The sequence below is a fragment of the Sitophilus oryzae genome, unplaced genomic scaffold (assembly GCF_002938485.1).
Source record: "Sitophilus oryzae breed Bouriz unplaced genomic scaffold, Soryzae_2.0 scaffold_1350_pilon_pilon, whole genome shotgun sequence".
NCBI lineage: Eukaryota > Metazoa > Arthropoda > Insecta > Coleoptera > Curculionidae > Sitophilus > Sitophilus oryzae.
In genome coordinates, this window is record NW_022146005.1 from 429,810 (window position 1) to 452,905 (window position 23,096).

Consider the following 23,096-nt stretch of genomic DNA (forward strand, 5'->3'; position numbering starts at 1 on the left):
TGGCAGTAGTAATTTGGTTGTTTTATGATTGATTACAATGTACAATCTAAATTTTTTTAAAAAGATTGATTGAATATTCCTTTTCAACAGTGTATTTGCTCATATAATTTTAAAAATTAATTATCCTAGCTGTAACTATCAACAGCTGTGTCAGATACTGACTTTTGTCAAAGCTCTGAAAATGTATGATGAGTTATAACTCGTTATAACTAATTTTAACCCCCCTCCCATACATACCACATTCTACAAGATCCACAGCTTATTAACTACCAGCTGGTTATCTTCGCTCGTTTTTGAGTATTTGTGTTTTACATGCTGCTCCTCTTTCGGCACACGTGCCGGCAATCAGAGCACAACTTTGTTAACTAGATAAGCGAATATCTAGGTAAATACAAAACCTTGCAAGAAAATAAAAAGTCGGCAGAATAATATGTGCTAAACTTGTTGGTTACGTTTAGAAAATTAAACAAAATACCATTTATCACTTAATGCATGTTTTACTTAATTTGTAAACTAAATTGTAAATATCTATCTAACTATCTAATAAGTTATCATTTTCATTTTATTTTGGAAAACATATTTTTTTTTAATTTATGACAAATAAAATGACCTATAATGACTATATTTATTAAGTATGTTATTATTTAAGTCTTGACGTTATGTTGCAAGAAAATTGCAAGTGGTATTTTCAACCTTAATAAACGATAAAAATCTCTACGAATGCTTCTAAAGACATTCATTAAATTTGGCTTCATTATGTTAATATTTTTTTCGGTGTATTAAAAAATAACAGTTTTTTTTTAATTAACCATAAAGAAACGCTGAGGACCACAAGTTTAATGTTTATAAAAATACGTCATTAAGATTAACCATATTCAAGTTTGTAAAGAAACATAATTTAAAAAAATACATAAAGAATTTTACAGGAGAGTTGTATTTTATAGACTTAAAACAGTAAAAAGAAAGTAACTGCCGTGTTATAATATAATAAGCATAAAGTGTATGATATGATAATTAATAAATATTCAATGAAATTTAATGTTTATATATTCTGATCTACTTTTAATGTCATTTTATTAACTCTATTTGACAGTGAGAATGCATTTGTATTTTTGCTTACAAAATTAAACAAAGAAAAGGGAAAAAAATGAGGATAAAAGTTGTTGATGAGGATAAATATCCTCATTAACAACTGTTTGCCTTATAACGAATCTAGAAATGATAATCTGATCATTAAAATGATTGACATTGTCAAATTATCGGTAATTTTAAATTTACAATGTCAGAAATAGGAAATACACCAGTAGAACTGGAAAAATATTTAATTAACAATTAATTAGCAAAAGGTTTAATTGGAAACAGAAAAGGAAATTGAAGTTAAGTTTTGCCCCAATTGTAAAATTAAAATTATAGTACTTTGAAAAACATAGGATGATAAAATACTCCTTCTTACAAATGGTTTTCAAGATATTAATATAGTACCTATAGGTTTTGAAGTATAATCAGTGGAAAAGTTAAATGTTTGTTAACTTTTTCTACTAATTGAAAATGACTACCAGAAATTTTGACGTTCTGAATGCCTACATTGAAATTAAAGGGACAAATCTTTTAACTTACAAGAAACATAATCCATAGATGAAGGAAACAAGTTTATATTGGAATGCTCGGCTTGCCGCCAAAACTTCTAATTGTTTTGGGGATCATACGTTATACGGGATCTGGCGCTGCTATAGCGGTTGCTAAGAACAACCGTAAACAAGAACAGAAATAATTCTCCCTTATCAAAGCCAGAATCTTCAAAAATTATAAAATCTTGCAAAATTTAAACCGTTTTAATTTTATTTACTCAAACCCGTGATAATTATGAAAATCTGGCATTAAAAAGTTAAAAAGCTGTGAGAACTGTGAATTACAAAAACCATCGTGGATCGTGGCATAACGTATGTTTCATAGGTATTTCATACATGTCCTTAAATAAACACTGTATTTTATTTAAAAAATTAAAAGAAAATAATAAATTTGAATAAGTAATATTTGGCGACATAATTCCGGAAAAAGTCGAACCGCTCCGAAATTATCAAAAGCTTTGGAGAGCGACCGTTGTAAAAATAGCGCCCAATAGTATTTACATTATCGTTATGGGCACTTTCCAATCTAAACGTGTTTCCTTTATCTATGACATAACCACAATTCTTACCTGGAAATAGACTTGTCCCTGATCCACCCAGCCAACAACCATATCGGCTCCGGCCATCCTGCCGTCCCTGGAAAATCCAAAGCCAACGTATCCAAGGGTTCTCACTTGCACTTCGAACGTGATATCCTGGGGCCCCGGTCCCAAGGACCACAAGAGCCGATAATCGGGGCTCAGGTACGTCGAATGGGACCATCGGGCCGATAGCACTACGTCCACGAGACACACTAAACCACTGAACACTAGAAATAACCTGCGGAACGTATCCATCTTGGTCCAAAGTTGACTTTACTTAGAGTCTTGAGTCCTGGGACTTTTATTTTGGCATTATCTGAAATAAAATGAAAGAAATATTTAATTTGGAAAAAGCTAAAGTGATGACGATTATCTTATATTAAAAATGGTTCTAACATTTTTCTTACAGGGTTATAGGAATTGCAAATTTACCGATAATCCGTAAATTAAAACATAGAGTTTTTGTATTTACCGATTTATTTTCTTATCAGAACTAACAGAAAAAATATTAAAAAAAGCAACTTTTATCAAATTAAAGCAGCATTTTCAAATATTTCTCTAATTCCTGCTTGCTGAAAATGTTTAGAAAATAACCACAGATGTTATACAGGGTGTCTCACTATTCCGTGGACGTAGAAATACTACGAATTTTTGGAATAAAAACAAGTTCATTGAACACAATTTACCTTAAACACAGCACTTTTTACAAAAGTGCTGTGTTTCTCCGCTAGAGGGCATCAAACTTTGAAAAACAACATTTTTTCAGATATCGTAAGAATTATTCCGATTTGAATCAGATTTTGGGTGTCTATGTTTTGCTAAATGCTTCAACGTTTGACTTTCACAAAAATCAGAAACAGTCGGGAAGGGTAAAAAGTGAAAACTACCCACAATCCTACATAAATTTTAGTATAAATATTTTCCAACTCGACCGACGACAGATCTTCTGTATTTACTACATTTTTTTGTCTCTTGTAAAAAACGCCACATCGCATAGGTTTTTGAGGAAAAACTTTTTGGAGAATTTATTTTCCCCTGCAAAATATATAAATGGCGTAGGTATTTTTTGAGTCTAAATAAGTTAAATGCACATAATTTACCTTTATACAAAAGTGCTTCGTTTGTCCATTAGAGGGCATCAATCAAAACTAAACGCCAACGTTAATTAATTTTAATTTGTCAAATATTATTTGTGATAGTAACCAATACAAGATTCCATATTTTTGTGAACTAGGTAAATATTCCAATAAACATATTTTGATTCCAAAAATACATAGTAGTTTTATGTCCACGGAATATTAGAACACCCTCTATATTTTACAGCTGGAAGCTCCGTTGTTTTTATTCTTATTGGAAATAACAGAGAGCTTTCCTTAATCTACAACAGTGTTTTTGTTAATGTTGAAGGAACCGGAATATTAGCCCCAATTCAAGTATGACATTCTAGCTCAGTTCTCTAGACGGTTTAGAGTTATTTTAACTGACAGACAAAACGTAAGGTAAAACGTTATGGGTAAAAGGTACTTTACGTTTAATTATCAAAATAATTTATCTTGCGATATCATGCATCACTAATTTCACACACCTAACAAAATACCTCTCCCAAAAATGTATTTATTTAAATATTTCCTAAGATACATTAATAATACGGTTTCAATTGCATTACTAATTTTGCAACGCTTAAATAATAGATTCGGTTAAAAGAATTGGAAAACAAAATACAATAGAACCGAAAGTAAACCGACACCAGCTCACGTAACCGATGATAAATGATACGGGCGGCAAAAACTTAATTACAAACACGTCCTCCAATAATGCCCATTACAAAAAGGTATATCTGTCCGACACTGACGCATCTATTAATTATTGGATTCGTGAATGGCAAATAATTTGCGCTTACAAATAATGGCGTTTGAACGCCGTCAAAGGTGAGAGGTGAGGCGAGCCACGAAAGTCGCGAAGAATTTGGAGAACTCCCTGGTAGGTCGGTCGTAATCAAATTTTAATACTGCATGACCTACTTCTCTCCGGTTGTGAACTCTCGCAGTGTAATTGATTGGCGAAGACGGAAATGAAGCTAAAGGTCATTTCGGATGCTCCGTAGCTGCAAAACCGGTCCGGCATTGGCGCGCCGATAAATTTTCGTGTGAGAAATGATGCACGAAGACGAGAGCAGTTGAGAAATATGGATGGTTTACTTACAGTTTTATAAGTAACTAAAATATAGTTCATACCAAATAAACGTTTAGTCACGTGATTAACCTTGCGAATTTAAATTCATTCTTGCCAAACTATGAATACATTCGGCGCCGTGCTGACTAACTGGAATTTAAATTTCGCACTGGGTATTCAGGTGGTAGCTCTGCTGTAAAAAATGTCCAGTTGCCGCATTTACTCATTCATTTCCTGACATTGTCATTCGTTTTGACACTTTAGTTTTGTATTACCAGTTTTTTTAGTTTAAATGATTGTAATATCTCGTTTCGCCATTCGTCCAACAAGATTATAAACTCCTCGATGAAGATCAATTTTATAAGATATTATAAGAAGCAAAACCCAAAATCTTTTGCTTTGTTTATTGAAGTGACTTGACTGATGACATTTCATTACCATGACTACTTCATTAAATGAATTTTATTACTTAACCAAACCAAATAAAAATGTTCCCAAAAGTTTAGGACCATACGTTATAACATAAAGTAGTGTGGACAGAGGCGTGTGGAAAGATAGTGACAAACTCACTCTTCACTGCACCCAATTTTTTCACGGTTGAATGTCTTTCTCTAGAATATTTATGATTTATATTAATTTACACTTGATAACAGTCAGTGACACATCTGAAAGAAAGGTTTTGTAAATTAAAAAACTAAAAACGGAAATGGAAGTCCGAAAGTCTTTTAGTATCACGTTCACTTTGTCTATAGAAAAATAATTAGACTATTGCAAATATCGATTACATAAGTACCACCAATATTTTAATTCAATAGTTCTGCATGGTAGTACAAGATACGCCAATGGAGTACCAAGTATGTCTCCGGTAAGATTGATTACGGAAAGTGGAATACCACGAGCAGGACGTGAATCACATGACGCGGTAACCATATCCCTCGCTAGCGTTTCGTGATATTCCCAAAAACGGCCCGTGAGGCCATATAAATTTCACGTTATTTAGTGTTATTAGGAAAGCGGTATGTGTGCGTGAGAGGCGCGATATATTCCACACCGGCCCTAATATTTCCAAGCAACTTGATATTAATGTCCTAATGGCGGCAGGTCAAGACGTAACTGAATTAAGAGGTGTCAGGTGTGTTATTATCGCTGGGTAATTATTATTAGAAATATTACAGCTGCGATTACGATTTACTGTAACTGTTCAGTCCTTTCACAAATTATACATTTCAGCTCTGGGTGTTTTTTGTATTTACTGTTTTATTGCATGTGTCTATATTCAGCTCAATGAATATCTATATATAAAGATTTACTGAAGAAGATACCCTTGTAGATTAAGTTAATCACGTCGACTTTATACATAGATCTACTGTTTCCTCCTTTTTTGAGTTATAACTCATCATACAGTCCCAGGGTTTTGACAAAAGCCTGTATCTGAAATGGTTTTACAGACGTTAGTTCTCCAACTTAATGCAGATGTGTGTAGATCGGAATAAAATACCTAATGAATGGAAGTTAGCCTATATCACTTCTATATATAAAAAAGGGAACAGAAAAGACCCGAATAACTACAGAGGTCTTAGTGTAAATTGCACCTTCAGCAGACTTTTTACAAAAGTAATTAGAAATTAGTTAGAAATATCTACTTACAACAAAATCAGTGAAGAGCAGAGTGGCTTTACTGCAGGGCGTTCATGTATAGATAATCTATTTACTATCCAACAACTGATAGAAAAACGGAATTCACGTGAAGAAGATACACATCTAGCTTTTGTAGATCTTCAAAAAGCTTACGACTCTATCCCCAGAGTTAAACTATGGTACATACTGGAACAACTTGATGTGGATGAATGTCTCATAAATTTAATTAAGGTGCTGTACAACAACAACACAGTTCGTGTTAAGAGCGGTAACAAACTGTCTGAGGTAATTTTTACAACTAAAGGTCTTCGACAGGGATGTCCTCTGTCGCCTCTTTTATTTAATCTGTATTTGAAAGTGGTTCTTAGAGACTGGAAGAAGAGGTGTGGAGGAATGGGCGTCCCTGTAGGAGATGACTGTTTGGTTACATTGAATTTTGCCGATGATCAGGTGGTCATAGATCAAGATGCTTACGACCTTGAATTCATGATGAGCAGATTAAATTCAGCATACAGGGAATGGGGCCTTACTGTGAACATTGATAAAACGGAATATCTAGTCACCAATTCAGATGATAAATTTGACATTTTTATTACTGACAATGCAAAGCTCAGACAGGTTGAATGGTTTAAATATTTGGGGGCACGTATAACCAGAAAGGGACTGGACAAAACAGAAGTATCTGCTAGAATAGAACAAGGGCGGAAGATTACAGGAGCACTGAATGGCATCTGGTGGGACAAAAACATAAGACCAAAAACAAAAGTACATATTGGAAGAGCCCTAGTGGAGTCGGTAGTAACTTATGGGTGTGAAGTTTGGACCTTAAAAGCTGAACAAAAGCGAGCTTTGAATGCACTCGAAATGGACTATTTGAGACGCAGTGCGGGAGTATCTAAACTGGACAGAGTTAGGAACGTGGAAATCAGAGCCAAAATGGATGCCACACAGACAATAGTGGATAGAGTCGAACAGAGGGGCTTTAAGTGGTTTGGACACTTGCTACGCATGGAACACCAAAGGTGGCCCTACCGTATCTACAGCTGGTCACCTCCTGGAAAAAGGAAACGAGGACGGCCTAGAAGATCCTGGAATGAGGCCATCAGAAGGGCAATGGAGGACCGTAACTTCAAAGAGGAAGATGTTCTTGATCGTGGCTGTTAGGCGTGGGGACGCGACGTTAGTTGCGACAACCCAAATGGTTGTCGTCAATGTGCTCAGCGCTCAGTGATGAGGTGTTTTGGTGTTTCCCTATTTTCCCCACAGAATCTGCATTCGCCGTTGTTTCTTAGCTTCAATCTACTGAGGTGTTCATTGAGGAGACAATGTCCTCTTAAAAACCGTGATAATCCGAAGATTCTTCTTACTTAAACGAAGAAAAATCTTTGATTTTTCTCGGTCGTAAGCCCTATGAAATTTGTTCGAGTGTCTTAGACCGTTGGAGGATTCCCATTCCAGGTTACAGATGGAATCTTTCAGGTTCTTGAGTTCTGCTTTAAGTTAGTTTCCACCTGGGAAGCAAGAAGGTTCTGGTCCAGAAGAAATGCAAAGAATTGAATGACGAATAGTTTATTATTTGTAATAAATTGATCAAAAAATGCGAAGATTAGAACTAAGGATGAAAATTTGCGTAGTGCCGTGAATCCCTGAAGCAATTTGGGAATCAGTGATTTAAAGGAACAAATGTAAATGAGCCTTAAAGTAATATTACTCAATGTCCATGTTAATAAACTTTACGAAACCCTCAACAAAGTAACTCTTGTTACACGACACGTTACATAACCCACCTAATACCATTTCGAAAATGTTCTATTAAAAATGACAAAACAAATAATTATTTACGAAAAGGAAAAAATCGAACAGTCATCGGTACCATCGAGAACCGTTTTGTGAGATTTTAATTGCTGTTTTTGGTCCCATTGTGTGGGATAAACCGTGGTCTAAAGTGTAGCCAATCAGGATATTTGAGTTTTTACTACCTGGTAATTATGCCGGACTTTGTGTAACAATATAGGTGGGTCTGGTATGGCAAATTCGTACTGAATTATTTTGATACGTTTATTATATCTAAATGTTTTTCCCGTCCTTATTTTGGTGCTGAATGTGTGGTAGGTAATATCATCAATCAATGAGGTCTAGTTTGGGAGATATATTCTTTTTTATTCTTCTTGTTTTTTGCTTCATGAAAGGTTAAGAATTTTTTGTTGGTCAGGCAAATTTGTTTACTAGTAAAACGCCACAAAATCCGGTTTCCGTTTAAATTTTAATGCAGTGGCATATTTCAAAAAATACGTATTATTTTTTCGATTTCTGTGATTTTGCATTAAGTTATGCAAAGCTGTATATATTAAAAAAATTCAAGTTAATAACAAACCTTCTGAAAGAAGAGGTTAGGATGCAAATAAAAAGAAAACTAAAGTTCAGCAACTATCGTCATAGTTGCTGAAAAAGAACATAGGAAGATATTCAAGGATTGGTACCAACTTTTTTAGAAAAAAGATATTAAGATAACAATTATCAATACCGATACTGAATCCGTAAATTAATAAAGTTACCACTAAAAATCATCTTTTAGAGACTAAACCTCCGTTTGTTTCATTTATCGATATTTGTCTTTTATAAACAGCCAGGCCCAAGAGTAAAATAACAAATACGCCTTTGACAGACGTAACGTGTGTACAAATACGCGGTCCCGATAATATTTACGGTACATTAGCCATTATAGATAGAAACCTCTAAATCTACAAACATCTCAAGATTATGTTTATACAGTTTTGTTTTCGAGCATTCCCTAAATAAACATGGATTTTGTCTCCGAATGAGCGCTGTATCGTTTACAGCGCCCTACAGCCATTCGACGGTCAATAATTTTGAAACATCTGTCCTTCCCTAATCTTTATACTGTACAAATAGAGGACGGTAAAATTAGCTGAAATGCTATACGGCAGGACACGAAAAAAAAATCCTAAAGCTACCAGAACACATAATACATATCACATAAAAAATCTATTTTTTTTCTAACTCGCCAACTCGGTCATAAATAAAAACAGAACAATATAATTCTATGATATCCATCTAAAACAATAGTCAGAATAAAATTAATGCCCCGATCCTGTGTTACAGATCGGCGATAAAAAAGCAATAACTGTAGTATAATATGAATTAATATTAAAAGCATACCTATTACTATATGGTCCCATTTTAGAGATAGGATCAGAGAAAAGGCTGTATAAAAAAACTAAAAGCTTTTGTAATATATACCATTCTGTTGTACGAGGCTAGGTCGTATTTGAGATGACAATGCCACATTTAATTTATACATAAGTAACTAAAATGTATTGGTGTTAAGTATAGGTTCTTAGTACTTCTGATTATAGGATGTACAGAGAGATTTACATAATGTACTGTGATACCTGGTTAAATAGTTTAGTTAATTTGTTCCAACCAGCATTCCGGGATCGTTTCGAAATCGTACTCGAATCGGTTTTCTTGCACTTTGTTAGCATGCGCGGACTTCGAATAGTTTTGTGGCGGTTCAACAGGTATCAACGTTGGAACGCTTTGTGGATTATTTTCGGGACTGTCAAAAGTGTCAAGCGTGCGTGTATCGATCGGTTTTTTGTTTTTGTTTAGAATTTCATAACAAAACCCTATTATTTTTGTTTCCAATTTGCAATAATAATAATTATTATTCTTGAAATGGAGAATCAGAATCCAGTAATTGTTGGTAAGTGTTGTTTCAACTGTATACTCAGTAACTCACTTACCTATCCTCTCTTTTATGATCCTGTTATGCCTAGTTTCCTGTTATTTCATTGCAGTGGTAGAATCTTTGAACATTATTTTATAAATAATAAAAAATAATTAAAATTTCCGAACGATTTACTCCACACAAACTCACAAGCAAAAGTATAACGCACACGTATTCGAATTCGTAAAAAATAACCAAGACAGAAGCATCAGCCGGACGCCGGACCAGAATCGCTCTTAAAAATCGATAATCCCTGCCAATATGCTTTAATGCGCGAGTCAACCCAAACAGTTCTCAATTTGGAACATGTACCGAAATTACCGTTGAAATCGTAACTAAACGATCCCAAGGTAGGTTGGTACGCAAATAGGATCGTCCGATAACCATCAAATCTCGGTTGGAACACATCTGAATTACTGCGCACGAGCGTGATCGTTCGGTGACGGTTCTGCGGCGGGTTGGAACAAACCTATTTTTTTAATTAATTTTTTTTTCTAAACTCATATTAAATTTAATAAAACTGTATTCAAAATAAATAAGTTGCAACATGAATATTTTTAAATGCATTTAAGTTTAGAAGGATTCAGCGTCGACTAAATTTTATACTGTCTGAGCTAAAGAAGGATTAGAAACCTTAAAAAACGTTTCAGTACAAGTAAACGATAAGTCGTATGCTTTTGTATGCATATACAGTGTAAAATAGTCATGAAATGATCAATAAAGGACTCGTAATGAAAAATACGGAAAAAAAATCCTAAGGGAAAGCTATGACACAAATACATTTGTTTCTAGTTCAGTACGTGTCCTTTAAACATCAAATTTTAATATATTTATTATTCTTTTAATATTGAATATTAGTTAAGAATTTTCAAATCATCATGACTCAGGCTTATTGGAGATTAAAAAACAGGCCACGTTCATACATATATTAAATAAATTAATAGATCAATCAATTCTTTTTTATTGTCATTGATTTTTCATGACCTTTTGTTCGATCTAGACCAAAATTCGTGTTCTACTCATTAAGCTTTTGTTCTTTTAAATTTAGTACGACTCTAATCTTATTATCTGTTTTTACAATCAGCAAAGTAAGATCTCAACATCGGTTTACTGGTAAGTCGTGGTGTGTCTTTCTTGATAAACTGATTACTACACTAAAAAAAATGGCCAAGTGCGAGTCGGAGTTCCGTACCATTCATTATCTATACAACATTAGACACTATATTATTATAATTTTTTTTTCCCGATTTGGCTGAAATTTTGAATGCGCGTATAAGTAATTTAAAAAAAATGAAGAAACACATTACTAAAAATTGTATTAATCAATAATAAATATGTAAAAAGTAAAAATAAATATGTAAAAATTAAAAAAAAACGATTAAAAAAGTCGCCTTGACTAGGATTCGAACCTGCCTTACTACGGCTCCAACGTCATAGCAGCGTAAAGTCCTAACGCTTTAACCACGCGGCCACCGAGGACTTGAAAGATTCTATGTAAAATTCTTACTTAAAAGATATTGTTTAGTGAAAGTACTTTTTTATTTATAAACATTTATTTAATTCTGTTTTTAGTATTTGTTCTTATAGCGGCAACATAGATACGTTATCTGTAAAAATTTCAACTGTCTAGCTATAACGGTTTATAAGATAGACCTCTGTGACAGACGGACGGACGGATAGCGAAGTCTTAGTAATAGCACAGAATATCTAGCTACGCAACAGAAAAATACTCGAAATGAAAGAGCTAAAATTGCATAAATAGAATAATAGATGGCGCGACAATATCATAATCAGAATATAATTAGAAATTTTGAACTTTCGGTTTTGGATCGACGGCTCGTCGACGGCCTTGTAGCTCGGCTAAATATGCACAGTTGCCAGATTCAAAAAGACTTGAATTGGCATTCCATTCTTTTTATTGTGTATAAAATGCAGTATGTGTTTCTTTCTATTCTTCTTTTCTTATCAGGTACACTTATATTAATTATTCCTTTGGCTATTAAAATAGTTTTAAGTATATTATTACAAAACATATACATTTTTAATATACACTACCTTATAATGTTAACTAAGAAAATACCTTTAATTACCTTTAAAATTAATAATATACAGGCCGATTGATAGTGATATTTATTAATGCTGGAACGTTAGTAATGGTTAATAATTTATTAAAATGCAGTACAAAAAATGTTAACTGACTAAAAAATACTATAATAACAAATTTCTTCCGTTTGCCACGTTATTTATATAGACCTAGGTAGATTTTAAAAAGTGACACAGGTACAATTAATAATATATTAGTTCGGCATAAAAGTTGCTGTCACGACATGACGACATCGAACAATAAATTAAAATTCGTAAAATAAATTAAAATTATTAATTAAACAAATCTTTATAAAGAAACGCAAGTATATCAAATTTGGGATCGAACCAATCGAACTCCAGGAAATGATATAATAATAGCAGAATAATAGTGTACTATATTATATGGTACCAGTCGATATGCTTTAAGGTACCATAATATTGCAATGTCACCTAAGATCCATAGTATACCAAATTTAAGAACAATCGAACGCCATGAAATGGTATCGTAATATGGTATAAGGTACCACTTTATATACATCATAGTACAATCATATTACAATGTAACCGAAGATACGTAGTATACCAAGTTTGAGCCCAATCGAAAGCCAGGAAATGGTATCGTAATATGGTACTATATTAAGGTACCACTTTATATGCATCATAGTACCATCATATTACAATGTCACCGAAAATACGTAGTATCCCAAGTTTAAGCCCAATCGAACGTCATGTATCGTAATATGGTACTATATTATGGTATCACTTTATATGCTTCATGGTACCATAATATTGTAATGGCATGAAAAATAGTATATATCAAATACCGTATGATACCGAAAAAAACGGCGTCCAGTTGGATGGAAAAGGGCGATCGATGACATTTCCCATATAAATTTACATATAAAATGACAGCGATATTATTTTCATAGCCATCGCTAACGCTGTTTTTTCCCGATTATACGATATGAACTTGGTATGAACACAATCGAACGTCAGGAAGTGGTATCATAATAGTAGAACAATACTTTATTATATTGTCGCCGAATTACCATGAAAATTCAGGATTTAATTATACAATCAAACGTCAGGAAGTGATTGTAATTTAGCTCATAAGATTTAATTCCAACTAACATGGCAAACTGAAAAAATCAGCTCTGATCTATTTTAATATGTTTAAATGATGTAGCAAATTTGAAGGTAGGCTTTATCAGGAAGTATTACGATATGAATTACACAATGGCAACACTGCACAAAATTATTTTAAATTTTGTTTGTAGAAAACTGTTTTCTTTTAAATTTATTGCCCTCTATTATGTAGTAGCGAAACTACCACATCAAAATATCTGATTTGGAGACAGACTTTAAAAGCCTGTCTCCTTTTGCTACCTACAATTTTATACATGTAACGAGGCTTCTGTTGCGTAGCTAAATATTCTGTGGTAATAGGGTTCCCGTTTTTGCCATTTTGGGTACGGAACCCTAAAAAACTAACTCTGCTAGAAAAAAAAGATCTAAGGAAACATTTTTTTTGAAAAATCAAACCTTATTTCTTCCAGTTGACAGATATTATTGAGTACTTAGCTTTTAGTACTGTTAGGTACCGTAATGTTTTGTAAAATGTCAAAATTAAAGAACATTTTAGTCCAAAATAGCTATTTATGTAACTAGTACCTAAAATGATGTTTTTTAGGACGAATCATTACTGTTTGCGGACGAGGCGTTAGCCGAGTCCGAAATAGTAGATGAGACCTAAAAAACATAATTTAGGTACGTGTTACATACACTATTTTTTGTCATACGCTTTTTACAGTTTTTTAGAACGCATATTTGCAAATTTTCCATATTTGAAATTATAATGTTTGAAAAAGTTGGCTTATAAATTCATATCTTAGTAACGAGTTTGTTTATTTCATCGCATTTTGACATGTCATTCGAAATTTGTCACAAAATCACACAAATTCATCAACAATTTTAAAATGTTCCAAAATCCCGAACATATTGCTAATAAGGCCAAAGAAATCGTGTTGGATTTACTTCCTGTGAAGTCTCGTGCCATTTACCAGAAAGAATATGATGTTTTTAATGAATGGAAAGACAAAATGGCGTATTCGTTGTAAATGAAGATGTATTGCTAAATTATTTCCACGAAAAAGTAAGTACCTAGGTACCTATTTAAAAGAGGCTTTTAAATTAAAATATTCTTAAATTACAGTCACAAACATTCAAACCATCGTCAATTTGGTCGAAATATTCCATGCTGAGAGCAGTGTTAAGTGTTAAAGAAGATATTTATATTGACAAATTTCCAAAACTTATTGCTTTTTTTGAAGAGGAATTCGGTTGGTTACGAGCCTAAAAAAGTCTAAGGTTTTGTCCATAAAAGAGATCGGTGATTTTTGGCCACGGCTAGTGATGAAACTTATTTACTTACTAAGGTAAGTTTGCGATAATGATTTTAAAATATATAGATGGTTTCTTATTCCATTGTATTTGATTTTTAGGTAGCTCTTGTCATTGGCCTTTGTGGAGCATGTAGAAGAGAAGAATTGTACTCTCTACGAGTGCAAGACATCATAGAAAAAGACAACAGCTGCCTTTTAGTTACCCTTGCGGATACAAAAACTAATATCAAAAGAGTGTTTCCGGTGGTGAACGAAGGGAACGTTGTCAATCCAGTTGAGTTGTATAGAAAATATGCTTGTCTTAGGCCAAAAAATGTACCACATGATTATGTCTTCATCTCTTATCGTAAAGGAAAATGCACCGTGCAACGAGTCGGCATTCATTCATTTGGGAAGATGCCATCGATTGTAGCAGCATTTTTAAAGTTGTCGAACCCAAACGAATATACAGGTCATTGTTTCCGACGTAGTTCTGCTACTCTTGCTGCAGATGCAGATGTGGATTTTACATCGCTGAAACGCCTAGGAGGTTGGAGGTAAAAATTTTAATATTTTCCGATCTTGTTCTAAACAACAATAATTATTTAGGTCGTCCACAGTGGCCGAAGGTTACATAGAAGAATCTATTGAGAAAAAGAAGAAAGTTTGCAAACTGCTAATGGGGGAAAAGAAAATCGCGACCACTTCCACGGATGTATTACCAAGTACATCATCGTTCGCATTTACTCCACCTCATCAGAAAGTAAATTTACCTGCCAATGGAGGAGTCGTTTCGATTGCAGATGCAAGTTTTCAAAATGCACAAAATTGTTCATTTCATTTTTATTTTTCCAAATAACTTAGCTTTTGATATTGTTAGTATTTAATAATTTAAAAATCAAATACAATGGAATAAGAAACCATCTATATATTTTAAAAATCATTATCGCAAACTTACCTTAGTAAGTAAATAAGTTTCATCACTAGCCGTGGCCAAAAAATCACCGATCTCTTTTATGGACAAAACCTTAGACTTTTTAGGCTCGTAACCAACCGAATTCCTCTTCAAAAAGCAATAAGTTTTGGAAATTTGTCAATATAAATATCTTCTTTAACACTTAACACTGCTCTCAGCATGGAATATTTCGACCAAATTGACGATGGTTTGAATGTTTGTGACTGTAATTTAAGAATATTTTAATTTAAAAGCCTCTTTTAAATAGGTACCTAGGTACTTACTTTAAACAAATAACTTAGCTTTTGATATTGTTAGTATTTAATAATTTAATTATAAATATATGTATAATTTTATGTGATTTTGTGACAAATTTCGAATGACAAAATAAAACAACCAAATAACGAATTTAGACATTTTAGTCCATAAAGGTTGCCATGACGACCTTTACGGCCTAGGCCGAAAAAGAAACATTTTACGGACTGAAATGAGTCCGTAAAATAGCTGTTTTTGGGAGCGTATGACAAAAATATTTTATTTATTGTTATTACTTAGTGTTGTTGCCCTTTAATTATAAAGCAACAAAATTTATTATTATTATTACTAAGGTTTCTATATAATTGAAGGTGCGTATTGACTTTTTAGATATACATAAGAACAAATTAGGCAAAGAAAAAAAGTCCCGCTAATCTATGTACCAGCTCACCAAAGGATAGAAGGTAATGAAAAAGCAAACGAACAAGCTAGACAAGGAGCGAACACTCCACTCACTGAACTGTTCTGCTTTCCGAGTGGAAACCAACTTAAAACAGAACTGAAGATCCTGGAAGACTCCATCCGTAACCTGGAACGGGTTTCAAATCCTCCACCGATCTAAGGCACTCGAAGAAATTTCTCAGGACTCATGACCGAGAAAAATCGAAGAATTTCCCTGATTTGAGTAAGAACAATCCTCGGATTGTCAAAGGTTTTATGTTTTATCAGGACACTGTCTTCAATGACCACCTCAGTAGGCTACATCTAAGAAACAACGGCGAATGGAGATTCTGTGGGGAAAATGGGGAAACACCAGGACACCTCATCACTGAGTGCTCTGAGACAACAACCATTTGTACCGTAAACTATAGTACGACCAGGGGCAACGGTCCATTAGAACACCGAAGTTAAGCGACGTCCGGCGATACTAGTGGATGGAGGGGTGACCGGTTCGAAACTCTGTATCGATCGTGCTGTTGTCCAATCCAAAAAAAGGCAAAAGTGTAAAATCTATTGGCACACACTGCTCATTCACGCCGGTTCGAGGCCGGATGAGATCGGATATCTCGTGACTAAGAGTCGATTTAGACACTTGCCAAGCCGGTAGGCCATTGACCATGATATGGCCGAGGACCGCGGTTCGGATTCCGCGTAAACAAAGTAGGCCCCGTCCAAATTAGCCCTGGCAGCAAAAAGGAGACGTTAACTGAAATCTTTACTTTACTTTATAGTACGACCGATATCAGAGGTGGGGAACTAATTTCTGTCAACTCGTCTCAGATACTGGATTTTATCAAAATCCTGAGACTGTATGACAGGTAATAACTCAAGAAAGGGGGATCTATAAGGTCGCGGTGATTATCTACTACAAAAGCAAGCATCTTCATGAAAATACCTTTTATTTCTCTATGTGTATTCCTCCAAACTCTGCCCCATGATTCCGATGTCCTTGGCTGGCGGCATTTTACTTTTATGTGGTACACAGGGCGGGACTTAAATTTATTTGAATTCGTCGACAATGAGAGTAAAAAGGTCGAGAACGACAATTACGAATTTTAAGTCCGTGTTTTGTGTATGTTCACCTCTCTCTTTTTTTAGCTGGCTCCGTCTTTCTTCGGTCAATTGTATCGAGAAAAATTAACAACTAAATTGATATTATGCAAATGATATTGGACGAGTTGTTTGCTGTGGGAAGTAAACAGGGTTTAATGCGAATGGAATCCGCGTGAAGTGTTCCTAATTATACGGTTTATGTATTTAAATCTTGGTGCGGTGGTGTCATAAATGTTTAAGAATTCCAATAAATAATATTATCTAAGATGTAAAATATAATATTCTACTTTATAAAAATAAAGATGAAGTTTATTATTAATACTTATTTTTCCATAGCAACTGTTAAATTGCCTTATATCTATCAAAAATAGTAGATAAAATAGTACTTTAACCGCAATGGTAGATTAAATGATACTTTAGCAGCGAAGATAGGTTAAAAAGTTTATTTCTTCTCGCACATTTTTGAATTGCTTCCATTTTTAAAAATTTTTGTATTCCTTTTCATAAGTTATTCGGGATTTAAATGGAAGTAGTTTGGATATGGCGTTTGTCGCCTCAGCCTGAATATCTGTTGGTAATTTACTTATTTCGTTTTGAGCCATTTCTGGCTCCAATTCAATCAGCAATCGACACGAAAGAGAATTAAAAAATATTGACTCAAAACTGACAACTAAAGAGACAGCTTTATTTATTTCTCAAATTACATAGAAATCAACGCCAACCCAGCACAATATTTTTTCTACTCGTAATAAATTCCTTGAAATAATAATTTCTGAATATTTTTTAAAACGTAACTCGCTATGGAAAAAATATTGTTTTATACACGACGATAAAATTGCATTATCGTCGTAATACCATTTTATCGTCTTGTATAAAAAATAACTTATTCATTACATATCTATTTTAATCTGGTCTATTTTTCATGTTGATTTTACTACGATTTGACGCACCCTATCTACTTTTTCGACTTTATTTCTGTACTAATTTGGTTTGGTTCTGTTAGGTTTACATCAAATCGCAAAAAATAATCACAAAAGAAAATTGAACTTTGATGGCGTGAAAAAGAAACATCTACTGCACTTCTCGAACTTGCTCTGTGATTATTGCATATAGACAATTATAAGTTATGGAAATATTTTGACAATATTAAAATTTAGGCAGACAAAATTTGGTCGTCATTTTAAATTCAAGATATTTCAAACTATTTTTCTAATCTAATTCAAATTTACAGACCAATACTTCCATCAAAAAACATGTAGATATGGTGAAATGAACTAGTAGAATTCCAAAAATGAGATCCTAAAAATATAAATTAAAGCTTCTACAAGTATCATAAATAACCGATATAATACGTTAATATAATATTTTAGTAGGTACGTATAAAAATAATACCGAAAAAGTAGGCTACTACTAAAATATGGCATTAATATTCTCATGTATTAAATAACAAATATCAAGTAATAAAGACTATATACATGTTAGCAGCTACTCATACCAACAGTAATGTTAAAATGATGTTTTCTTGCTTTAAACTGGTAATAGCTATGCCTTTTATGAGGCTGAACAGGTACCACGTTGAAAAAAAAACATGGGAACCTAACCAGAAATACCTTCGAGCCAGTCGTATCGCAAGTAAAACCACTCGTCTGTCTATAAACTGTAGCAGAATACTTGAGAAATTTAATGTAGAGTTGTGAGAATATGGGCATTTCGTTCGGTACCCTTTAGTGGAAAGGAAATAATATACTATTATAGAGAATTATGAATGTAAATTATGTCGTGGTTTAGTAAAAATTTACAGAATATTTTATAAATCTAGAATATCTTATCATATTATTTATCATATACTAAGAAGGCATTTAAAGATGATGTCATTAAGAGACCATGTATAGATTCTTCCAACCAGAAGAAATAACAAACACCAGCATACATGATATTTTACTGTTCTTTGCATCCTTTGGACTAGACGTTGGACTAGGAGGTAAAGACACTTGCTTGGCTTAATAGAAGGTTTAGTCTCCGACTTAATAAACATTGCAAATAGAAGGATATGACTGGACAATATAATCCAGAGATCAGCATATGTGACACCATAAAGAAGAGTTTTGTTAGTGATGAGCAAATGCAAGGCCAACACCAAGATCAAGAGTTCCTTGATCTTGGTCTTGGTGCTGTAGTATAAGTAATGTGGGTCTTGGTCTTCGCCTTGTAGGATTAAAGCTAGGTCTTAGTCTTGGTCTTGCAATTTCTTAATAAGAACATTGCAACTGCCTTACTGCTTTCCACACAACAAATCTTTAAGTTAATAGAAACAGTTAAGTAATTTAATGAAAATAACACCTTTAAAGAACATTTGTTCGATGCAAATCAGCATTTCTTCTTAAAATGTTATGCAAAAGTCGTGAAAGCACTGTTTGCATTAAATTAAAACGATAATTTTGAATATTCTAAACTTATCAGTTTTGTCGAGGCAAGTGCAGGAGCGCAACTAGACATATACTTTTAGGGGGGCTCGAGTCTTTTGGGGAGGCTTAGGTCACTACGAGATAATATTAATTTGAAGTTAAAACCTGTACTTTAAGAAGGGCTAGAGCTGTGTTGTAAATATGATAAGCCATAAAAACGAGCTGTATGGTTACGAGTCTTTAAAAGTCGCCTAGTTATTATATTTTGTGAAAAGAGTTTTTTGGCTATTGAGCTAACTTGCACACTTCGCACTAAAAGAGGTTCTAAAAAGAGCAATGTTCGAGTGCAAGGTCTGTTAGTAAACATTTTTAAGCTTCAAGTATCCACAACAATATTCATTTCAAACAAAAACTCATAATAAAAAACTAAAGTGTCAAAACGAATGACAATGTCAGGAAATAAATAAATAAATGCGCCAACTTGACATTTTTAACAGCAGAGCTACCACCTGAATCACCAGCGGGAAATTTAAATTCCACTTATGTGGACGCCGAATATGCGTCCATGGTTGGTAACAATGAATCTAAAAATCCCGCTCTCGATGACGTAACTAAAAGTTTATTTGATATGAACCGTAGAGACAAGAGGACTACAACAGATCTGAAAACGTAGCAGTGGAATTCTCCAATACCCACCTCATAAAATTTAATCCATTCTATATTGCATTTGACGATATAGCTTTAAGATTTCAATGAAACTTGATAAATTGACCTGTAAAAATGACCGACAGCCGAAAGAAACGGTTTGTTTGCTCACTGCTCGTAGGCATTAAAGGTCCGCGAGTGGCGCGGGGCGATCTTGGCCATCGACATGCAATTAGTCGGAAACGCGGCGACCGCTTACACGACACGTACTTATAATTAAGTAGCGGATTGCGTGCGCAAGAACAAGCCGAAACGGCAACAACGAGAACGAGATCGGGACTCGTTCGTATGTATTTGCATTTTAAGTGTTTCGGAAAGCGCGGCGGGGAGATCCCAATTTAGGGAGAAGGCGACGCTGGCGCCCTCTAATCAGGACGCTGCTGTCACTGCTCGTAATTACGTTTCCTTCTTGCTGTTTTTTGTTTTTCTTTACTTCTTTATTAAGCCCGGGGACTGCGTCGATGTCGTGTAATACTTAATGCCATCAAAACAATTTTCTGTATTTTTTTTGAAGATCTTTTAGTGATATTCGCAGTAAAACTCAAGTGACAGAAGGCAGGAGTTGTAGAGCGAACCCAAAGAGGCACTGGTTGAAAATAGAAAACAAAAGAAAATTTTCATGTAGAATGTGTCACTGGGCAAGGCAGTGTCCCAGGACCACTACTCTATATCCTTTATACAGTAGAATTTCCCAGAAACAATGAAACAACAACGGCTACTTTTGCAGATGACACAGTAATTATGGCTGTCAACAAAAAGCCGGAAACAGCTTCCTGGATATTACAAAGACATCTAAATGTAATAGAGGCATGGTTACGTGATTGGAAAATGAAAATTAATCCACCAAAATCGCCCAAGTAACCTTTACTTTAAATGGAGACCAGTGCCCTCCAATATACTTAAACAACACACTAATTCCGCAGTCTTCCTTCATTAAGTACTTAGGTATGCACTTGGATACTAAGCTTACCTGGAAAGAACATATAGTAAAGAAACGTAAGCAAATAGATTTAAAAATACAAGACTTATATTGATTAACAGGAAGAAGATCTAAACTATCGCTAAAGAACAAACTTCTCCTATACAAAACCATAATAATACCTATTTGGACATAATATGGAGCAGAACTCTGGGAATGCACTAGTAAATCAAATATAGCCTTAATACAAAGGAGCTAATCCAAAATTCTACGGATGATATGTCTCCAATCATACTCTACATGAAGACTTATAAATTGCGTACGTCAAAGAAGTCATCCAAACTCAATAGACTAAAAGACTTAATAGACTACATGATCACATTAATACCTTACTTCAGCCTCTACTTGAACCAGTACCTACAAGAAGACTTAAAAAACAATGGCCATCTGATTTGAAGGAATATTAAGGAGGATTTTTGAGTTATCAATGCAAAACTCAAATTCTTAAACTGCCGTAGTCAGTGACTAATCCTGTGCTGAATCATTTTTGTATTCTAGATAAGAATATAGATTATTCCCTGAGAATAATTCCATAACTAATTGAAAAATAGTAAAATAAATCTCCAATCTGGATTTCTTTCACCCCCCTTTTTGATAAAAATCACTGTTTTAGGTAATAAAACAACAAAAATCCCCGATTTTCGTGGAGCATTAATCTTGGACCATCTCCCCTCGCATTTTGCCATTAAACCAAACCCATTTTTACTCAACTGTCTGTCTCGGTATCAGGTACTGATAACGTTCCCGCTCAGCAAAACCGATCGACCATTTTGTATTTGAGATAGACCGGTGATTTTTTAGAAAGGCCGATATAAAATATCTGTGTTTTATTTCGAATCACTTCAGGGGTTTATCAGTTGATAGATGGCCCAATAAAAAGTCAATTGGTAGAAATTATTCAGGTTTTAGACTTTTATAGTATTGTTAATGTTCTTAAATTTTCTTTGTAATGACTATTTTTGAATATTGGATTTTGTGCAATCCCAAAATTTTATATAAAAATATAACTATTTTTCAAAAAATTAGCTAGCTGTTACTAATATAGACAGTACTATTTAAGTCACAAAAGCTGTATATAAAATGCCAAAATGAACATTACAATCAAACTCCCTTTCTCTGAAACAGCACAAAACTTCGAAATTGCTTTACTTTAAAGTCCATAAAATAAAACACATTACTTTTAACGTCCTCTTTCTTTATACTCGGTTAAAATCGAAGATCCTCCCTGTTATATAAACTAACTTGTTTCGAATACTTTATTGGGGATTTATCTTAGGGCCAATTTCTAAGCCATTTATTTTTATTTTATTATTATGGACCCATAAAAGAGCAAAAGAGCCAATAGTAATATAAAAACTTTCGAGTAGAGACTTTTACTTGATCTTCCTATAAAAAAGTTTGAATTTCCAAAAACGATTTTTTTTGAACTTAGGGTATAATAGAATCTTTCTTATAGTGTCTTCTTTTCCTCAGGCCAAATATTTGTTTGTTTATGTAGGAAAAACAAAATATTCGATAAAAGAATTAGATAAAAAATCACAAAAATTATATAAAGCAACACTAACTATAGAAGTAATAATTTTTTTTTATGATGACATTAATCTGGTTACTAGCAGACAACAAAGAGGACGATTCTAGCCTGCTAAGACCCTCATCATCCGCCAAAATTAACTATAAACAGATAGATTCGAAATATCTTCGACTTGGGAATTGATAAACTAGTTTCAAAGTTTGTTAAATAAGAGGGAGGACCCAACGGCACGAGACTTGAGGCCTAATTTGTGGAATTTCTTTGTTTGGGGACCGAAAGTTTTCGTGAGTTATTACTGCTATTTGAGCCCATAATAGCGGTAAAAAAGTGTTGAAATGGGTACTGTTAAGAAAATAGTAAGTAAAGCTTTTATAAATGCCATTCAGTCTGAAAAAATATGAAATTTGAAAAATTATAAACGGGATTAACCATTTTAGAAGAAGGATTTTTTTTATGAGAAATACAGTTTTCTCAAA

The 23,096-nt window shown here is 33.7% G+C and overlaps 1 protein-coding gene across 1 annotated transcript in view; it reads right to left on the reverse strand.

The window, feature by feature from the left end:
• The window catches only part of LOC115875151 (MOXD1 homolog 2), a 233,737-nt gene that overhangs the window by 151,382 nt on the left and 59,259 nt on the right, over positions 1 to 23,096 (reverse strand). Inside the window, exon 3 of the mRNA XM_030890542.1 lies at positions 2,198 to 2,525. Coding sequence (XP_030746402.1) covers positions 2,198 to 2,464 — 267 coding nt within the window. The 5' untranslated portion in view covers positions 2,465 to 2,525. The remainder of the gene's footprint in view (positions 1 to 2,197; positions 2,526 to 23,096) is intronic.